Source organism: Agelaius phoeniceus, chromosome 2, assembly GCF_051311805.1.
Source record: "Agelaius phoeniceus isolate bAgePho1 chromosome 2, bAgePho1.hap1, whole genome shotgun sequence".
Taxonomy (NCBI): Eukaryota; Metazoa; Chordata; class Aves; order Passeriformes; family Icteridae; genus Agelaius; species Agelaius phoeniceus.
In genome coordinates, this window is record NC_135266.1 from 49,963,576 (window position 1) to 49,980,404 (window position 16,829).

Genomic DNA, 16,829 nt, shown 5'->3' on the forward strand with positions numbered 1-16,829 from the left:
CTCTCTCTTTCTCTCATTCTCTCTTTCTCTCTTTCTTTCTCTGATTCATTTTTTTTTCCTAATTTATTAGCCAAACATTTATAGGGTATCTCCCCATTCTTACAGTACAACAAACAGAAAATATTCTCTCATGACTCAGTTTCCCTGTATTATTCTTTTCCAAACGGAAGACTTTTATTCTTTTCAGACATTTTTCATATAAGAGCTATTCCATCCTTTCTCACCTTCCTCTTTAATTTTTTTTCTGGTTCTATTGTAGTTTCTTCAGTGAAATGATGCATGCAGCATTCAAGATGTGGAAAGCAGGTTCATACCACACACTACAATGGTTTCTGGTTTGCTCTCTGATCCTAGTAATTTCTATAATTCCAAAGTATTAGATTATTAATGAAGCAAACAGTGAAAGTATGTAATTTGCTTCTGTCTCATCTATCCAGATCTAATTGCTGTAGATGCAGTTGGGATTTAGTGTTGCTGGAAGCTATTCTGGATTTAGGATTATTTAGTACATGGAAAAATAGCATTGTAATTTTCATCCCCACCTGACTTAAAAGGTTTGTCCCATCTTTTGTCAAATACTTAGTTAGTTCCTAATAATATTTCTGTTTCCTCTGGGAAGGATGTTCTCCACTTGCTACATTTCTTATTTATACCTAAAGTACTCTTTTGGTATACTTTGTCATCAGCTGCATGTAAAGAACCCTTTATGTTAGATATTTGTGTGTATGCAAAGACAAAGGTAGTCAGCTTACAACCTGAAATAATTCAGATACTTTAATATCTCAGCATAAACCAAAAAGATAACAAGTACAAAAGAACAGTGCTCCTCAGTGACCCTGTAGAAACTGGATTTGTCCTGTGACTTCTAAATTAGCAATCAGGGTTTGAGGCATGAAAATCAAGCTTTAAAAATTGTTTTGAAGTGAGTGGCCACCTGGATAGGTGTAACATAGGTGATATTTGCTACTTGAATTTCCAAAAAACTTCATAGAAGTCTGTTTTAAGTGTTTTTAAATCAACTGACCTCCCATGGGTAATAGAGAAAAAAACTGCTTAAAATGTAAGAAACAAAGGTTTGAAATAAATGACAAGTTTCCAGAGGGGAAGGAGAGATCTGTAAAAAACCTGTATTGTTCCATACATTCATGATTTATCTTGAAAAAAGGAGAGTGGAATGATGTTGCTTGCCAATGTCATTGCTTCCTGGTAGTCAAAACAAATGGCAACTGGCAAAGCTTTTCAGAAGTTATCTGCTAACATGTCAGATTTCTAAAATGGCAGATGACATTCACTTTTCTTGGATGCAAAGTAATGCCTGCCAAGAAAAACAATTGATCTCTGAACCAGCAATTATCACTCAGAAAAGAAATCTTGGAATTACATAGATAATGTTGTGAAAATTAAAACTCAATTCTTAGTAGCACTCAAAAAAGCAAACTCAATGTTATGAAGTACAACGGGAGGAATTGCAAATGAAATAGAAATCATTGTTATTACTGCTCTGTGTACATACAAGGTGTGCACAAATCTTAAATACCTACATGGAGATTTGGATTCCCACATCAAAAAACTAATATGGAAATAGAAAAGATACAAAGAAGAGCAACAGGTAAATTGAAGTTATAGAATGGCTTCCTCGTGATGAATGAAACAATACAGTGAACCAGGATTCACTGGGGTGTAGAAGAGTAGGCAGGGTGATGGTACTGCACAGGTCCCTAGCCTATTCTTTTTCAAACTCCTGTGGAGAAGGTAAATTTTATATAACAATTTTGCATTGTTTTTTACAAGAGAATTAAGGATCATGAGATTAAATAGCACAGTGCTAAATCCCAATTAAATAAAGTGCCCTTTTCCCACAGTGTGCATTTAAGTTATGGTTCTCATAGCCCTACCACATATCAATGGAGGTTGGATTTTGAAGATGCAACACAGAAAGAATCTGCAAACACAAGCATGGTCATGTCTTCACTCAGCAGAGGTCAAGGATGAACAGAAAGTTCAAATTAAGCACCTGTATGACAAGCATGACTGATATTGGTACTGATCATAGTATTTGCAAAGAACTTTGGTTTAAGCCATATTGTGCTTAGCTGTTGGAGATAGGACTTGGGTTTAGAATTTGAAACGGAGGAAACTGGGTAGGAGTGGTTATCAGTTGTGGAAAGATACTTGCATTTATGAGAACAAGAATACACAGAAACAGGTACCAAAAAAAAGAAGATATCAAAAGAACCTTTTCTCAAATCACATTTTCATTTGTCTCATTGAAAATTCATGCAAATATCATTCAAAGTCTTTTGCTTAGATGCTTAATAATAAGAAAACTTTAAAAATGCACTGACTTCATTTGTCCTTTCCTTTTAAAGACCTCTCACATATATGACAATCACAACATACAATACATCCAGAAAAAGAGCCCTACCTGTCCAAGGTGGTATCAGATCTGTATCGTCCAAGAACAGCTTTCTGATCTTCCTTTTCATTTGTGCTACTGCTGTAATAAAAAAATTAGAAATGCCACTTTGTTCACTGATTTTATTAAACAACTTTCATTAATGAAAGAGTATCTATGTCTCAGATTAAAGTATCATACAGGGTTTTAGACCATCCAGGTGTCAACAGATCAAACCCTGGATCCATGGCAGTAATCATTTATCGACACTGGAGTCAGATATACAGTGAAAATATGTATAGACTAAAACTGAACAAAGCAATTTCTTTGCTTTGTTCATGATATAGTAAAAGGATACTCAGGTTTTTTTGGTAATATAATTAGAAAGGTGTTCAGATACTCCACCATACCTGTGTAGGCTATCTTGGGATTTGTATTGGTTAAGCACCGCCCTTCCGTAGTTTTCATCAGCACTTCAACCAAAAGAAAAACAGTAAGTATTAAAAATAGATCACTTTTTCTTGGCAAAAGATATTGTCTTCCATCAGATTTCACAGCTGTCCACTACCACTGTAATTGCACCAGCTGCAGAACTCTGCAGTACAAAACTCCAGACATTTTGGAGTAAGAGTTATCTCTTCCTACAAGCTGTTCATGGACCAGATAATGATAACATGGTCTCAAGGCATTGTTTCTGCTGTAATTTTAGTCCTAGTTTACACTAGAGGAAATTTAAACTGATTCTGACTTAGGGTCCTTAAAAGAACTTGCCAAGATTTATAATCCTCTTGCTTATAAAAAGATCATAATGTTGCATGTGAAATGTAGGATTTTGCTTGTAGGGCAGAACTTCATTAAATACTCAGCACTCAAAAGTCCCAATGAAAAACAGTCAGTGAATATTCATCAAACTAAAACTTCCAAAAGGCAATCAATACCTCATCAAGATAAATAAATAAGAGTTATTTGATTGAATTCCCCTAATTTGGTTGACACCATCCATGCAAAAGTAGATGCTCCATGCAAAGGTACATGGCATACTGAACTAAATATGGAAGAAATGCATTTCACATTTTTCTTACTTTTCCTCCTCAGGCTTCTTCTTTATCCAGCTGTTATCTTGCAAAAGGGTCCGTCGTTTATTAACATCATAAGTAGCCTGTTGTCTGCTTTTAATTGCAACAGAGGGGCTCTTCTTATCTGCAAATGCAGAGAAACATGTCTTGAAAATGAACATGTAGAAAAATTTTGTCAACCTAAATTACTATTACATCGATTGAAATGGGTAGAAATTTAATACCAATTGAATTTTCAGTTACCACACCTGTTTAATCCAGATTGCTTCTTGAAAAGTCTGCAGTTTCACCTTGAAGGGCCTGCAGAAGCCCAGCATAGCAAACTAAATTCAGTTTCATCCTTAATATGAAACTGCTTTGCCTGTTTCTAATGTAAACACATTTCACAGATCTGATAAAGCAATTATGAAATTTGCATACCACAGTAATCCCAGGAAAGTCAAACTAATGAATCCTGTTTCCTGGGGTGTTGTCTGTGGGTTTTGTATTTGCAGATGTGTGACAGGATACAAATTTTGAATGACAGCTAAACTTCAGGTGACCACGTGGCACCCCTACTACACCCAGCTCAAAATATGTGGATTTTCATGTTTCTCAAAGAGTCAGACTCCCTCTGAAGCTTTTTCCTCAAAGGCTGTATGAACAGAGTTTCTTTACTAGTCAGTGACTTAATCTTAATCTGAACTTTAATCAAAGCAATACCTTTACATCAAATTTAACTAAAATTGGTGTATGGTTTCAAAGGTTATTGGGAGAGACAGACTGACACGCTGAACAAACATGGAAGCCTTACTTACTTTTGAAAACAACCTAAAATATCTTGGTCCAACAAGGCTGATATTTAGTGTATTGGGAAAGTAACAGTATGATATTCACTTGATTTGGGAGACTATGGACTCTTCCCTGTATTAGAAAGCAGATGTTTATCTCCTTTGGTTTTTTCATGAGAATTTTGGCCCTTTTTGCAAGCAAAATATGCAATGACTATTGTTTACTATTCTCAGTCCACCTAAGTTTCATATCATCAGCCTATTTAAGGTAAGAGGAAATATTTTAGTGATATTTTAACATGGCCTATTAAAATGAATAGATAGAAGTTAAGACCAAACAGAAATTCCATCTTTTTAATTGCTATATTTGCCCCAAATTTTTCCAGAGAAGAGAGGGTGAAGTATTAAATATGCAAAATCTTTGTTAATACAACCAAATAAGAATTTTTAAAAATATGGAAAGTACAGAGGATCTTGTGTTTTCCTTTAAAGACCCTCATGGTTTTCTCCATTAATTCCTCACTCTCTGAGCATTCACGCAAAAAGATTTTTAAATTTCAGGAGACATCACTATCTGGTGTTCAGTAACTAGACTGTAAATACTGTGTGCAGAAAGAACATGGCTCCAGAGAAAACACATGCAGACAGTAATATGTCATTTTTCAGAGCTGTGTTTTGGCATTCTGCTCTGATTTATAAGAAAATGTACTCCTTGCATTTAATACAAAACTTCACCTGTAGTGATAACATGAAAAAATGACAAATAGCTACAGTGAGTGGAAGATCGAATTGTAATAAAACATCAAAACATTTATCTTTCATGACAATAGCCAAGAGCAAATTTTTAAATACTTTTTTTTTCTAAAAGTAGATAAAATAGAGATAAAATTCTGTAAAAAGAATAAAAAGAGATCTGTAAAAAGAGATAAAATTCAGTCTAAAAATGTATAAATGTGTGTAATTCGAACTGTGCCTGTTTCAATTCCCTATAGATATGTCCATACTGCCTAGTGAAAGAGAAGGAATGAAAGGTTTGGACTCATCACTGATGTTGCCTAGTTGCATATGTTCTCTGGTTCTGTGTTGGACTTGCTCTCTCCAAGACTGAGGTGCTAGAGAAGTGGCAGGTATTCTAGGAGCCATGGCTGTGATAGCACAGATGTGTCCTTCCATCTCTTGGCCTTGATACCCAGGTTTGGCTTTCTTCTTTTTAAGCAGCATAGATCCAGCCAACTGACGAATGACCAGGGACAGGGAAAATGCTGTTTGTAAGAATGAGCTGACAATCATGGTGGATTAACAAAATCTAATCTATCTTCATTGCATGAATTCTGCATCAGCCTGTTCACTGCCTATTGAGCTAGTTTCTATCTTAAAAATATTTATTAAAATATGACTTTAAAGACTTCAAAAAGAAATGATGGCATCCCAGGCTTGCCTGAATAGCTCCAGTGGGTTGTCAAAAATCACTTGGATTTCTCAGAAATCATGGCTTTTTAAATGGCTCAGAGATGGCTCAAAGAATGTTTCATGAAACCTTGTGTAAAGCTGGTAGCCCAGGAATATATATTGTTTTCTTGTCAAGAAACACTTGACAAGTGTTTAGCGGATTAGGAAGCAATCTGCTAATGCCTGAGGCCCTGGGCTAGCAGAACAGTACTCTTTTCTGCCCTAATGAATTTTCTCCCGAGCTTCAGCTAAAAAATTAAATATAGATCTGATCTAACAGATAAGGTCACACGAGCACAGGCAGATGCAGCTCATCCCTGTCTCTATTTGACAATAAAACTTTATGTCCTCAATGCAGTAGAGCCAAGCAGTTCCCTGCTGTGGCTACATGAATTTTGGTGCACTTGAGCCTGGCACATCCCACCTGAACCAGGTCCTCATGCATCTCAAAATCTTTCTGTCATTAGAAATATTTTTGAGGTTCAGGGAAATGGAAAATTTCATCATGTTTCTAGTTTGCCTCTGCTTATTTCTCTGCATAGAAAGCAAATTCCAGCCCTCCTTGAATTTTACTCCTACAGAGGAGTAAATAATCCTACCAGACGATGATTCAACAGCTTTTCTCTCCCCTTCCCCAATTCTGCTTTTCCTCAATTTCTCCTCATTTTCCCTGTGCGAGTCAAAGAGATGGTGAGGAGACCAGTGGATCTTCCCACTGCCCTTGCAGCCACTTTGCTCCGGTGGGTTTTCCATGACAACCACACCACCTTGCCCCTCACCACCCAGCTCCACCACACTCCACTGCCCAGTGGGATGTTCTGGCGTCAATCCCTGCCAGCCACATGCCCAACACCCAGAGTTTGGCACAGGGTCATGGTGGCCCTGGTCACCCTCCTGCCACTGCCCCGTGAGGGAGCTGTGCCAGGGGTACACAGAGGCCTGGACAGGAGCAAGGCCTCAGCCTGCAGTGCCCCTTGAGCAGGAAATGGAGGAGACTCGGTATTACCACCTTGATTTGGAGACTGTTTTCGTATGTTGAAAGCTGACATTTGTCCCGTGGGATTGTTCTGTCCTTCTGCAGGAATCTAAAAGAAAAAGTGACAAAGAAAGGAAGTGAGCGTTGTCAGCCACATTAGGAATCGGCCCCAAAGACACGTCAGGTTTGCTGTCCACTTCAGTCACCTCCTTGCACAAGTTTAGTCTGACAGGCTGGAATGGCTGAGGGCTGCCCACAGCCCTGCTCAGAGTGAATCTGGTGGCTTTTCCCTGCCTGGTGACAGCCATGTGCATCCCTGCCCTCCCCCTGTGCTGTCACCCTGCCCCTTCCCTGTTGGGAGCTCCTGCCCTGGGAGCACTTGGTGTGGTGAGAGGCCTCAGGGGCAAGAGGAGCACTGCAGGCTGGGTTGAGGTGACAAGCTTCAGGGAAGATGGTGGCAGTCCCTGGCACAGCACCTGGAGCACAGCTGAGCTCATCCAGCCCTGCTGACGGGTCACTCTGACTCAGTGGCCAGCTCCTAATGCAGAGGGCCAGGACAGAAAGCAGTTCTGCTGCTCTGCAACAGTTTTCCAGTCACTGACTTCTCCCCTTACTTCAAATCAGCTTAAAAGCCTCCAAGACTGATGATTAAAAAAAAAAAAATCAAAACTGGGAGTTGAGCCACTCAAAAGATTTCATGTTTTGCTTTGAAAGTGGATTGTGAATACCAGGATTCCTAGAGAAAGCCTCAAGCAGAACATAATGACATTTTAATGACAGAAAATTTTCCTTTAAGTTAAAAAAGCCCCAGATACTAACATTGACTTTGGAGTTTGGGCAAAACTGACCCATTGGATTCATTTTTGTAAAGCAGCATTTTCCAAGAAAACAGTGTTGTGCTGGAAAGCTCACAACCAGCTCCATTGTCAGGCTGCTAAAATTTACAGAAGCATCAGAAAACTGACAGAAACAGTCCTTAAAAATCAGAAACATTCCTGGTTCTCTGGATGACAGAGCTATCCTTGTTTTCTTTTTGAAGATGTAAAGTGTATTGCTCACACATGTAAAATGGAGTGGAGACACCGAGGCCTGTGGCTCTTTCTTTACTGATGGAAGGTGAAGATTTTGGATTCTGGCAAAAGCTTAAGAATAATGCTTACACTGACAATAAAACATTGTGGATGCCACAAAGGATTGAACTTAAAGCAGATTTTTCTTTTCTATGGTTTTGCTGCCCAACAATTACTAAAAAAAGCTTATGGTTAAAAAAAAAACCAAAACAAAAAAAAACAAACACAAAAAGAATCCAAACCACCCCCTCAAAAAATAACATCTCAAAAAATATCCCAACATAAACAAACAAAAAGAAGCATTAAACAACTAGAGATCTTTCTAGAAAGTAAAGATATAAACAAAAAAACTAATATTGAAGTCTGAAGTCTGCATGTATCTTAACCAGTTGTGAAATTCCAAATATTTCTTAGAGTTTAAAATTCTGGCATTTTGAAAGGCTCCTACCTGCATTCCATTTTTTTTAACCTTAGTTGTTGGTATCAAGCAAGCATTGGCACAGTGGTAGTAGAAAACATGTGACTGCTGGATCTGGTTCCCACACAATAAAAATATGCTCGGGGCTATGGTGAGGCTTATTTATTTTGCAATGGGTTATAAAATGCCTTTTAAAAATATTTATGTAAGGTTTTAAGCATATATGAACTGAATTTCCTAGAAACTGTTCAGGTAGGTTATCAAGCAATCCGTTTTTTTAGATAGTTACCACTTTCACTATAAATTTTCCTGAACTGTCCAAGATGATAGAGAGGTCTCTGGTTTACTTTTTCAGCTTAAGTACAGCTGGACATTTGATCCAGTCATTCCCAGGATAATAGAAAGTTTGATATTTCAGTACATTTTCAAGCAATGAGAACTAGAACTTCTTCATCCAAGAAGTAGTAGTTTGCATAGAAGGATTTTGGATTTATTTTCTATTAAGTACTTTTAAAGCCATTTGCTAAGGGAAATTAATCATAAGACTTTGAAAAAGGAGATTTCTTTTGTGAAAATTAAACCAAATCAAAAGCAACTATAAAGAGGTTTGCAACTCCTCTTGTATCCATGAGAGTCCAGTATGTTTCTTTCATCCTCCAACATTTTATTAATACTGGGCTTTTTCTCATCCTATATTAATTTTTTAATACTTTTAGGGCAAAAAAATATTTCTGTTTCACATGTGCACAGCATCCAGAATAAAGTGCTGCAAAGTGTCCTAGCCCAAAAGCAGTATGCATAAATGAGTCTAAGAAACAGGTACACTCCCTTTTACAGTCAGCACTGAAAATGTGCCAGGTAGTCTGAAACTTTAAACCCAAGCATTTTAGTCCTACAGAATACTGCCATTTTGTCCTTAAGGCTTTCCTCTTACCTCTGAGCTTTCAAGATGTATATCAAAGATTAATTCATTAAAATTTAAAATGCAAATTTAAAAAAAAATCTTACTTTAATCTGTAGCACAGACAATCAAGAATCATCAGGGTAAGATTTAAATGTTAGGGCTTAGAAATGAAAAGAATCTTGCATAAAGAGGCAGAATAGAGCTCATCAAAGCATTTTTCCTTGGCCTTCACTATTCTGAACTGTGTGTGTTTGTATCTTTGTATTTGAAAAGGGGAGTGGACTAGAGATTATGAGGATACGATTAGTTTAAAAATATCAGCTCATAAAGATCTGGAACTGTCACATTATTCACATAGGTCAGTGAACAGCTCATCTTCAGACCATAGGGAGATAAACAAAAAGTTTTTAACTTTGTAAATGAGATTGTGAGAAAGCAGAGTTATAGCTTTCTGTACTATGCTGTAGTAGTAAATTATGTTCAGACATTTTTAATAAGATCTCAACCACCGAAGCAAAACAACTCAGCTGGAATGCAAAACAAAAACAAACAGGAATGCAACTCCAGTGTAATTTGAATTTAAAAACAGCGTCAGGAAACTCTAAACGAAAATTAAAACTGCCCTGGCCAGTCCAGTAAGCAGCTCCTAAATGGTTTTAAGACATGCCAGTCCTAGATTCAGACGGTCAAACATTTTGTGGAAAATCCAAACATAATCCCAAAGAAATTCAGAAAAACTTCAGATATGGCTTCAGGGAAAGTAAAAGTCCATCTAACCTGGCAAGAAATTCCTCCAAAAGCAGCACAAGTCTCTAATATTATTTTTATCACAAATACCTATATTTATACTTCTACAGCTCCTTTTCATCTCCTGCAGTGACTGATCAGAATACCTCAGGCCTGCCTTAAATTCTGAAAGCCAGACCTTCTAGTTTTCAGATCATCTGACCACACCCATTCCTCCACCACAGAGTCCTTTTGCCTTCCTTCTGCTCTTGGCTGTGGCTATCTGTGTGATTAGGCTTCACACATATGCATTGCTGTATTTAAAAAAATACATAATAATAGAAGCATTTCCTGTAAGATTCATGTTTTCCACATCAGACTGAACTAGTTCCAACAAAATAAATCTTTGCTCTTTGGCTACTAGCTATGACAGTCATTAAGACCTTATTCATAAGAAGACAGTTGACATGTATTTTGCTTCTAATAAAACAAGATTAATTTCCACAGCTTAGAGGCAAAAGGCCTCTGCATTATCTGTATAATAAGGAATTCAGCATAGTAAATGTTGAAGGAATGTCGAGAAGGATACCTTCTTCTCTTAGAAGCCAAAATATTTGTTAGAAGATACCTTCTTCTCTTAGAAGCCAAAATATTTGTTTTTATCCTGAAGTTTTTCATATAAAGCATTGCCAAATTAAATGCCTAAAATGTCAAATTTCCCACTATTATTAATGAACTGGGTGATACAAAAAGTGGTAACTGAACAACAGACTTAAAAAAGGAGTGTTTCAGAATTTGCTGTCATCCAACTTCTCATGCTGTATTGCTAAACCAGCCTCAGTTGTAGAGAAGTTGCTGGGATTGGCATGTCCACATTAAACACCAGCTGGAATAAACAGGTTCAATATATGGCTCTACACAACCACAGCTTGCTGGCTGCTGTTTGCTACATGATCTTCAAGTTCCAGCTTTCTGAAAGCATCTAATATTTGCCATGTGAAAATAAAAATTGGCCTATACTTCATTCTTTCTCTATCCCAAATATGAAGCTTGCCACCAAAATACCAAAATTTGATTTTCTTGAAGAACTATTCTGCTCTGAACGAAGCTGAACAGTCAGTATCCTATGAGAAACCAGAGCTAAAAATTGTAGAATCATTCCACTAGAACTGAAGACTTACTTCAGCTCTACCTTTTGTTTTCCTTTGTGTTCCCTTGTAACTCTTAATCTTAATTCTATAGTATGCAGCTTATCTTTCTTTTATGTGAGTTGAATGTAGAGAATACGATGGTTTAAAGAAAAGCGCATTTGGTCTGAATCACAGTTATGAAAGACACAACAGAGTTTCCTTGCTTTCAGTTAACAACTTTCAAGTCAGCAAACTTCATTATTTCCTCCCTCATTTCTCTTGAATATAGTGTGAGCCAGCAACTGAATTAAGTAATCCTGACTTGATACAGGATAAAGATTTCCAAGCCCTACTAAGACACTGAGGACACACATAACTGCAGCTTTTCTTCTAGACAAGTACCCATAATTGTGTGAGGTAAAATCTTTCTGGTCTGGAAGTCAACAGCAATTTTGCTGTTGTCCACATCCATCCTTTCTCCCCTCAGATAACAGTGCTGTGACTGAGCTGTCAGATCTGCCTACCTATACTTACACTCAAATAAGAATTTCCTGATTGCAGATAGAGGCTGTTTTGCAAACCACTATCACAGCCAGAACCATTCAAGGCTGTGCAATCCTCCATAAATCCGAACTTGTTATTACAGACAAGAATATTATCTCTTCAAACAGCCTTAAAGGCCCCTTCTGTCAGGTGCAGATCTCTATGTATAACTGATGCTCTAATTTCTTCCCTACACAATTGCATGTAACATGATTCTCTTTGTTTGGCAATTAGCTAGTCTTTTTTGTCCTTTTGCTGAAAACTACATTTAAAAATTGCTAAATTTATTTTACAGATATTAAACAATCACAAAAATGTGTTCCTAGACAGATTTTTTTTTCAGGAATTACACATCAGAGCAATAGCCATATAATACGTTTGTGAACTTCTGAAAATAACACATTGTGTTTAAATAAATATTTTACTCTACCATTTTGTCCACAGAACTAATAACACAGAAAAGAATTCACTCAGAAAACAGAAATAACGTGTATTTGTGTGAGAAAGAAAACAGGCAAGATAGGAGTAGATGCCACGTGAATATATGACAGCAATCATTCACGTATTTGTAGCTGAAAGAGCTCTCAAAACTGGTTTTTCAAGATGTGGGCGGAGGAGATTCTGTTTTGAAAGAAGCTGTGGAGCTGTCACTAATGTAAAATCAACTAAATCACAATCCAAATTTGTATGTATTTTCAAATTAGAAATACTCATTCAGTTGTAAATGTAGGCTTTTTTTTCTAATAGAGTGTAGAAAAGGGGGTGATAATTTTAATTTTCTTTATTCAGCTCTGTCATCATTCAATTCACTAGATTTTTGATGAAGAACACTTCCTGTTTATCCATGTGTTCAGGTCATTGTATAGCTAAGTCCTTGCATTTAAGTAGAATGGGTATTTTTGCAAAGGTGAAAATTAAAGACAACTGTTGTTTTGGGGTTGGTTTTTTTTTTTCCCCAAAATAATAAAAATAATTCAAGAAAATTATAAAAGAGTAAATACTCATTAGTTTTAGACAAAAAATCCAAACAAAGAAAAAAACCAAACAAAATGAACCAAAGAGCAAAAATGACATTAAAACAGCAATTCATGAAAAGTGGTCTGAACAGTGAATTTATCAGAGAATTATCACTAGAATAAAATACAATTAGCAATATAATATAAATAATGAAATAATTAATATGGTCTGGACAGAAGTCAGAAATCTCAGTAATCTGAACACCAAAACTGTATAACTTTCAGAGCTGCATTTTCATAGTCAAGTTCTCCATACTTCTTGAAAATCAGATCCTTTGAAATGGCATCCTAAACTGGACAGTAAGAAATCACAGAACAACTGAAAATGTAGGAATTTCCCTACATGGTAGGGAACAGTATAAAACCAGAACAGTTAACATCCTTACCTAGGTATGGCAGAAGTTGGTGTCCTAGTGTGGCTCAGCGTGGTTGGTCAGCCTGGAAGGGAGGCACAATCAAAGCAGACTGAGAGCTGAACTGTTCTTCTCCATCCAGCTGTCTGAAAAGTCAAGAGATTTCTCCTTCAGAGGCTGAGTCACTTAAGGAGGAGGTAGGAGGTGTGGAAAAGGGTGGCACCTTGTAGAAATACCAGATCAATTAAGAGTACGGGTGAGTTGCTGTCCTTCTGCGCTTGCTGTTCTTTTCAAGTGCAGTAGGGCTGGGTTTCACAAAATGAACCGCCTTCACAGACCTTGAAAACAGAAAACCAAACAATTACCATTTGGAAAAATATGCTAGAGTAATTTGGATTTTCCACAGAAATACGTGTTGCAGAGCTATAGGGCTGCCTCTCAGCCAGAGTTTCAGGTATTTACAGGGATGAACATGAAGTAACACCACATTTCACCAAAGAGAAGTTCTGCAGAAATGTTACATGGGTATCACACGCTGGGATCTGATCTGCATTATTTGCACCATTTGGGTATGTGGGCAGAGGCAAAAGATCTGGGGGGAAATCCCTCCCACGTGAGATCTTGTTGCATGTCTCTCTTATCTCTGGACATTTGCATTTCTCCTTCTGTACTGCCAGCAATAAACAAAGGAGGGAAGAAGTTGTGCTCACTTTTTTTTTTCTCTCTTTAAAATGGCTGCAGATAGATTTGTAGGCTAAGAACTGCCTTTACTGTTAGTAAATAGAGTAGTATGAAATCAGTACTTTTCTTTTAGGTATGCTGTATACAACTCCATGCTTCTCTTTAAGATACAGAGGCTGGTTTTAATGTATCTTATACAAGCCCACCTTATTTTATATTTGGGCAACTTTTGAATTGAAATATGTGAGAGGTCATTTAGCAACCTTTAGTCCTATTATCTTTTGTGAAAATTAAGAATTTCTTTGAACTCAAAAAAGCAAACTGGCATGAATTAACTTAGTAATAGCCTGTATTTTTGCCCATGGTTACCTTTTCATAGGCTTGGTACTTAGTAGGATGAAGCTATTCTCCAAACATTGGTTCTATTTCATAAAAGACAGCTGATGAAGCAGAGCAGCAGACAAGAAAATACCACATATTATACAAATGGTATAAACTATTAACTACCACAAATCTCAGAATTAATGAATACAAGCATGCACACATTTCTAAATTTTGTACATCTCAGGTTCTCTGTCTATTAAAGTCAAAAATACTTACAGCAGTCCTGGAATTTTCAGGTACTATGTGTTTATCTTTTTACAGTCAAGAAGAAACTTTTGTGAATACATGTCTTTGCAAACACATTGAAAATTTAGTTGCCTCCCGTATGAAACAAATATCTTTCCCCATAAGAAATGAGGAATTAGCATTAAATGGGAATTAGCTTTAAAAAATCTACATACATTTTAATTTGAAATTGACATCTAGCTTTTATTCATAGTAACACCTGAGAGTAGGAATATCTTCTTTTCGAAACACTTTTCTTTCAAAATTCAGGTGCAACGTGATATGAATTTGTTATCAGTTTCCATTCAACCAGACAAGCCCCACTTGTAAATCAGAGATATGCTTAACCTGTCTCACAGCACTACCTTCTTTAGCCAAAGTGTTTGGGAAACACAAATAGAGATGCAAACAATACAGTCTGGAGAAGTTAAATTTATATTTTCCTGTATGTATGGCCTTTGAACACAGAGAAGAAACTTTGGGGCACAGCAGGCCAGTTCTGCTACCTCAAATAAGCCCAAGGCTTATTCTAAGGCAGTCCTTGCTAAGTCTTTGGTGTCTGGTGTGGCAGAGTAGACAGCCCATAGGAAGATGCATACATATGAAATTCCAGCAATGGTGCTGACCTCAACCTAGGAATAAAGCAGGCCAGCTGTCTTTTAATGACAACCACTATATTCATTGGATGGTGAATTTTTGGTGTTAGTTATGCAGATTACTTAATATTTCAAAGCTGTAAAAAATAATTCAACCTTTTTTTAGACTGAAGTAAATCTGACTTACTTATAAACAGTCTGTCTCATTTTCTGTGTTGTAACCACATGCAAGCATTGTTCCTAGGGAATAAAGAATATATGATGCAGTGCTGTATATCAGGAATTGAACAGTTTCAGCATAACCATAACAATGAAAATGACATAACTATTTTCCATGAAAAACTTCTCATATTCTGAAGAAATTAAGCTTTCAGAAATTCAGAGGAACTCAAACTTTGCCTTTGGATCTCAGTATAACATGTAACACTTACAAATCCAGCCATGCCCAGAGCGTGAGAACTGTTCTGCAGTCAGGTTTCATTTTCTTTCAATTCTCTAGTCTAAGGTCCATATTAAATTGAAGGAAGGATAGAAGTGAAATACAGCAAAATGTAATTTCTCAGACTATTTCAGAACTTGAATTATATTTTCCTTACTACCTTTCTTACTCTTAAGAAAACATCCAAGTTGAAGCAGAGGCAGGCAGTATTCTAGACATAGATTTTTCCATAGTGTCAGAAAAGAGCAATGCAAAAAATACAGACAAGTTTGTATTGACAACTGATGACTATCAACTGAGTATGTAATTTACCTAACCATTGCACTGGGCATGTACTACTATTGATTTATCACATTTCAAGTATATTTTTCTTTTTCTTTTTAGCTCAACCAGTGAGGTGCTTTGGTGCAAACAGTAAATTGTTTCATATCTATCTATCAATAATCTACTTGCTGGAACTTAAGTAAATACTCTGCTTTTGCTTGTCATTCTCTCAAGAAGAAAAGAGGAAGTTCTCTGAAAAGTAGATACAAACATAACTGGCAACATCCTAGGCTTATAGAACCCCATCAAAATCATTCTGATACCTTGATTTAGCAGAGTGTGTAGCCTGTCATAATTTATGACAGAAAACAAGAAATATCTTAGAATTCCTCCCTACAATAAATCCTCCTTACCCTTTATTAATAACCAGCAATTGGTACACATTAGTGATCAGTAATGAGAGGCCACTATCTCTTGCAGCTTAGATTTTTGACACAGTTTGGAAGACATTTCAAGCAGGCTCATTCTAAATACCTCATCTACAATGAAGGCTTATTTGCCATCCAAGGAATTCTCATAATGCCTGCTAAGAAACTGCCAGTAGAGAATGTTGACTTTTAAAGCAGGGTAGCACTGGCAGAAAACTGAACAGAAGTACTTCACAAGTGCCATAATTTAGTTTTGAATGGCTTATTCAGTGTCATTAAAGTCAAAAGCTTATAGCACCCTACAGTGGCAATACATTACCATACTTCCCAACTCTCACAGTTTTCTGAACAAGATGATTGTGCTCAGTGTTCTTAGCTTCAGCTTATCCACTTTTCTAGACATTCTATGTCCCTTGATTGCTAATAAAATACATTTTCTCTACATTATTTTCTTGTCAATTTTGTTGGTTTTCCATTTTTCAGTACAAACACTACTGCAAAATATTGGGCTACCTCCACATCTTTGTTAAGGTTTATAAGACAGCATAATGAAAACGGCATAGTGTAGCCTAGCTCCATTGCGCTTTTATGTAGATTCACAACACAGAGCTGGGAATGAGCAGTGACTCAGAAGAAAATTTTTAGACAAATAAGGTTCTGTGACTCCTCCCAAAAAGAGAAGAATACTTTACTGAATATATTTTTTCATACACTCAGTCCTCCAGAAGAGAAGTCCTGTAATACTTCAGACTTTCCAAGTAGGATAGGTTTTGGGTTATGAGAGTCTATAACTGGTATGTCCGAAAGATTTGAAGGCAGCCTAGCAAATAATATTCAATTTTTTTTTAGTTTCAAGATAGGGTAAAGCAGCTACATTTAAGCTATTAAATGAAACATACCAAAGCCCATTATCTTGCCTGAGGACAAGGAGCACAGCATGTTCTGTACCTGTATCACTTAAGTTGCTTTTTGAAAAGAACTGTGTG

The 16,829-nt window shown here is 36.8% G+C and overlaps 1 protein-coding gene across 1 annotated transcript in view; it reads right to left on the reverse strand.

Moving 5' to 3' along the window:
• Positions 1-16,829, reverse strand: part of SCEL (sciellin) — a 68,863-nt gene that overhangs the window by 33,720 nt on the left and 18,314 nt on the right. Inside the window, exons 2-6 of the mRNA XM_077173582.1 lie at positions 12,860-13,164; positions 6,700-6,775; positions 3,478-3,595; positions 2,806-2,868; positions 2,426-2,497 (exon numbers count right to left, since the gene is read on the reverse strand). Coding sequence (XP_077029697.1) covers positions 2,426-2,497; positions 2,806-2,868; positions 3,478-3,595; positions 6,700-6,739 — 293 coding nt within the window. The 5' untranslated portion in view covers positions 6,740-6,775; positions 12,860-13,164. The remainder of the gene's footprint in view (positions 1-2,425; positions 2,498-2,805; positions 2,869-3,477; positions 3,596-6,699; positions 6,776-12,859; positions 13,165-16,829) is intronic.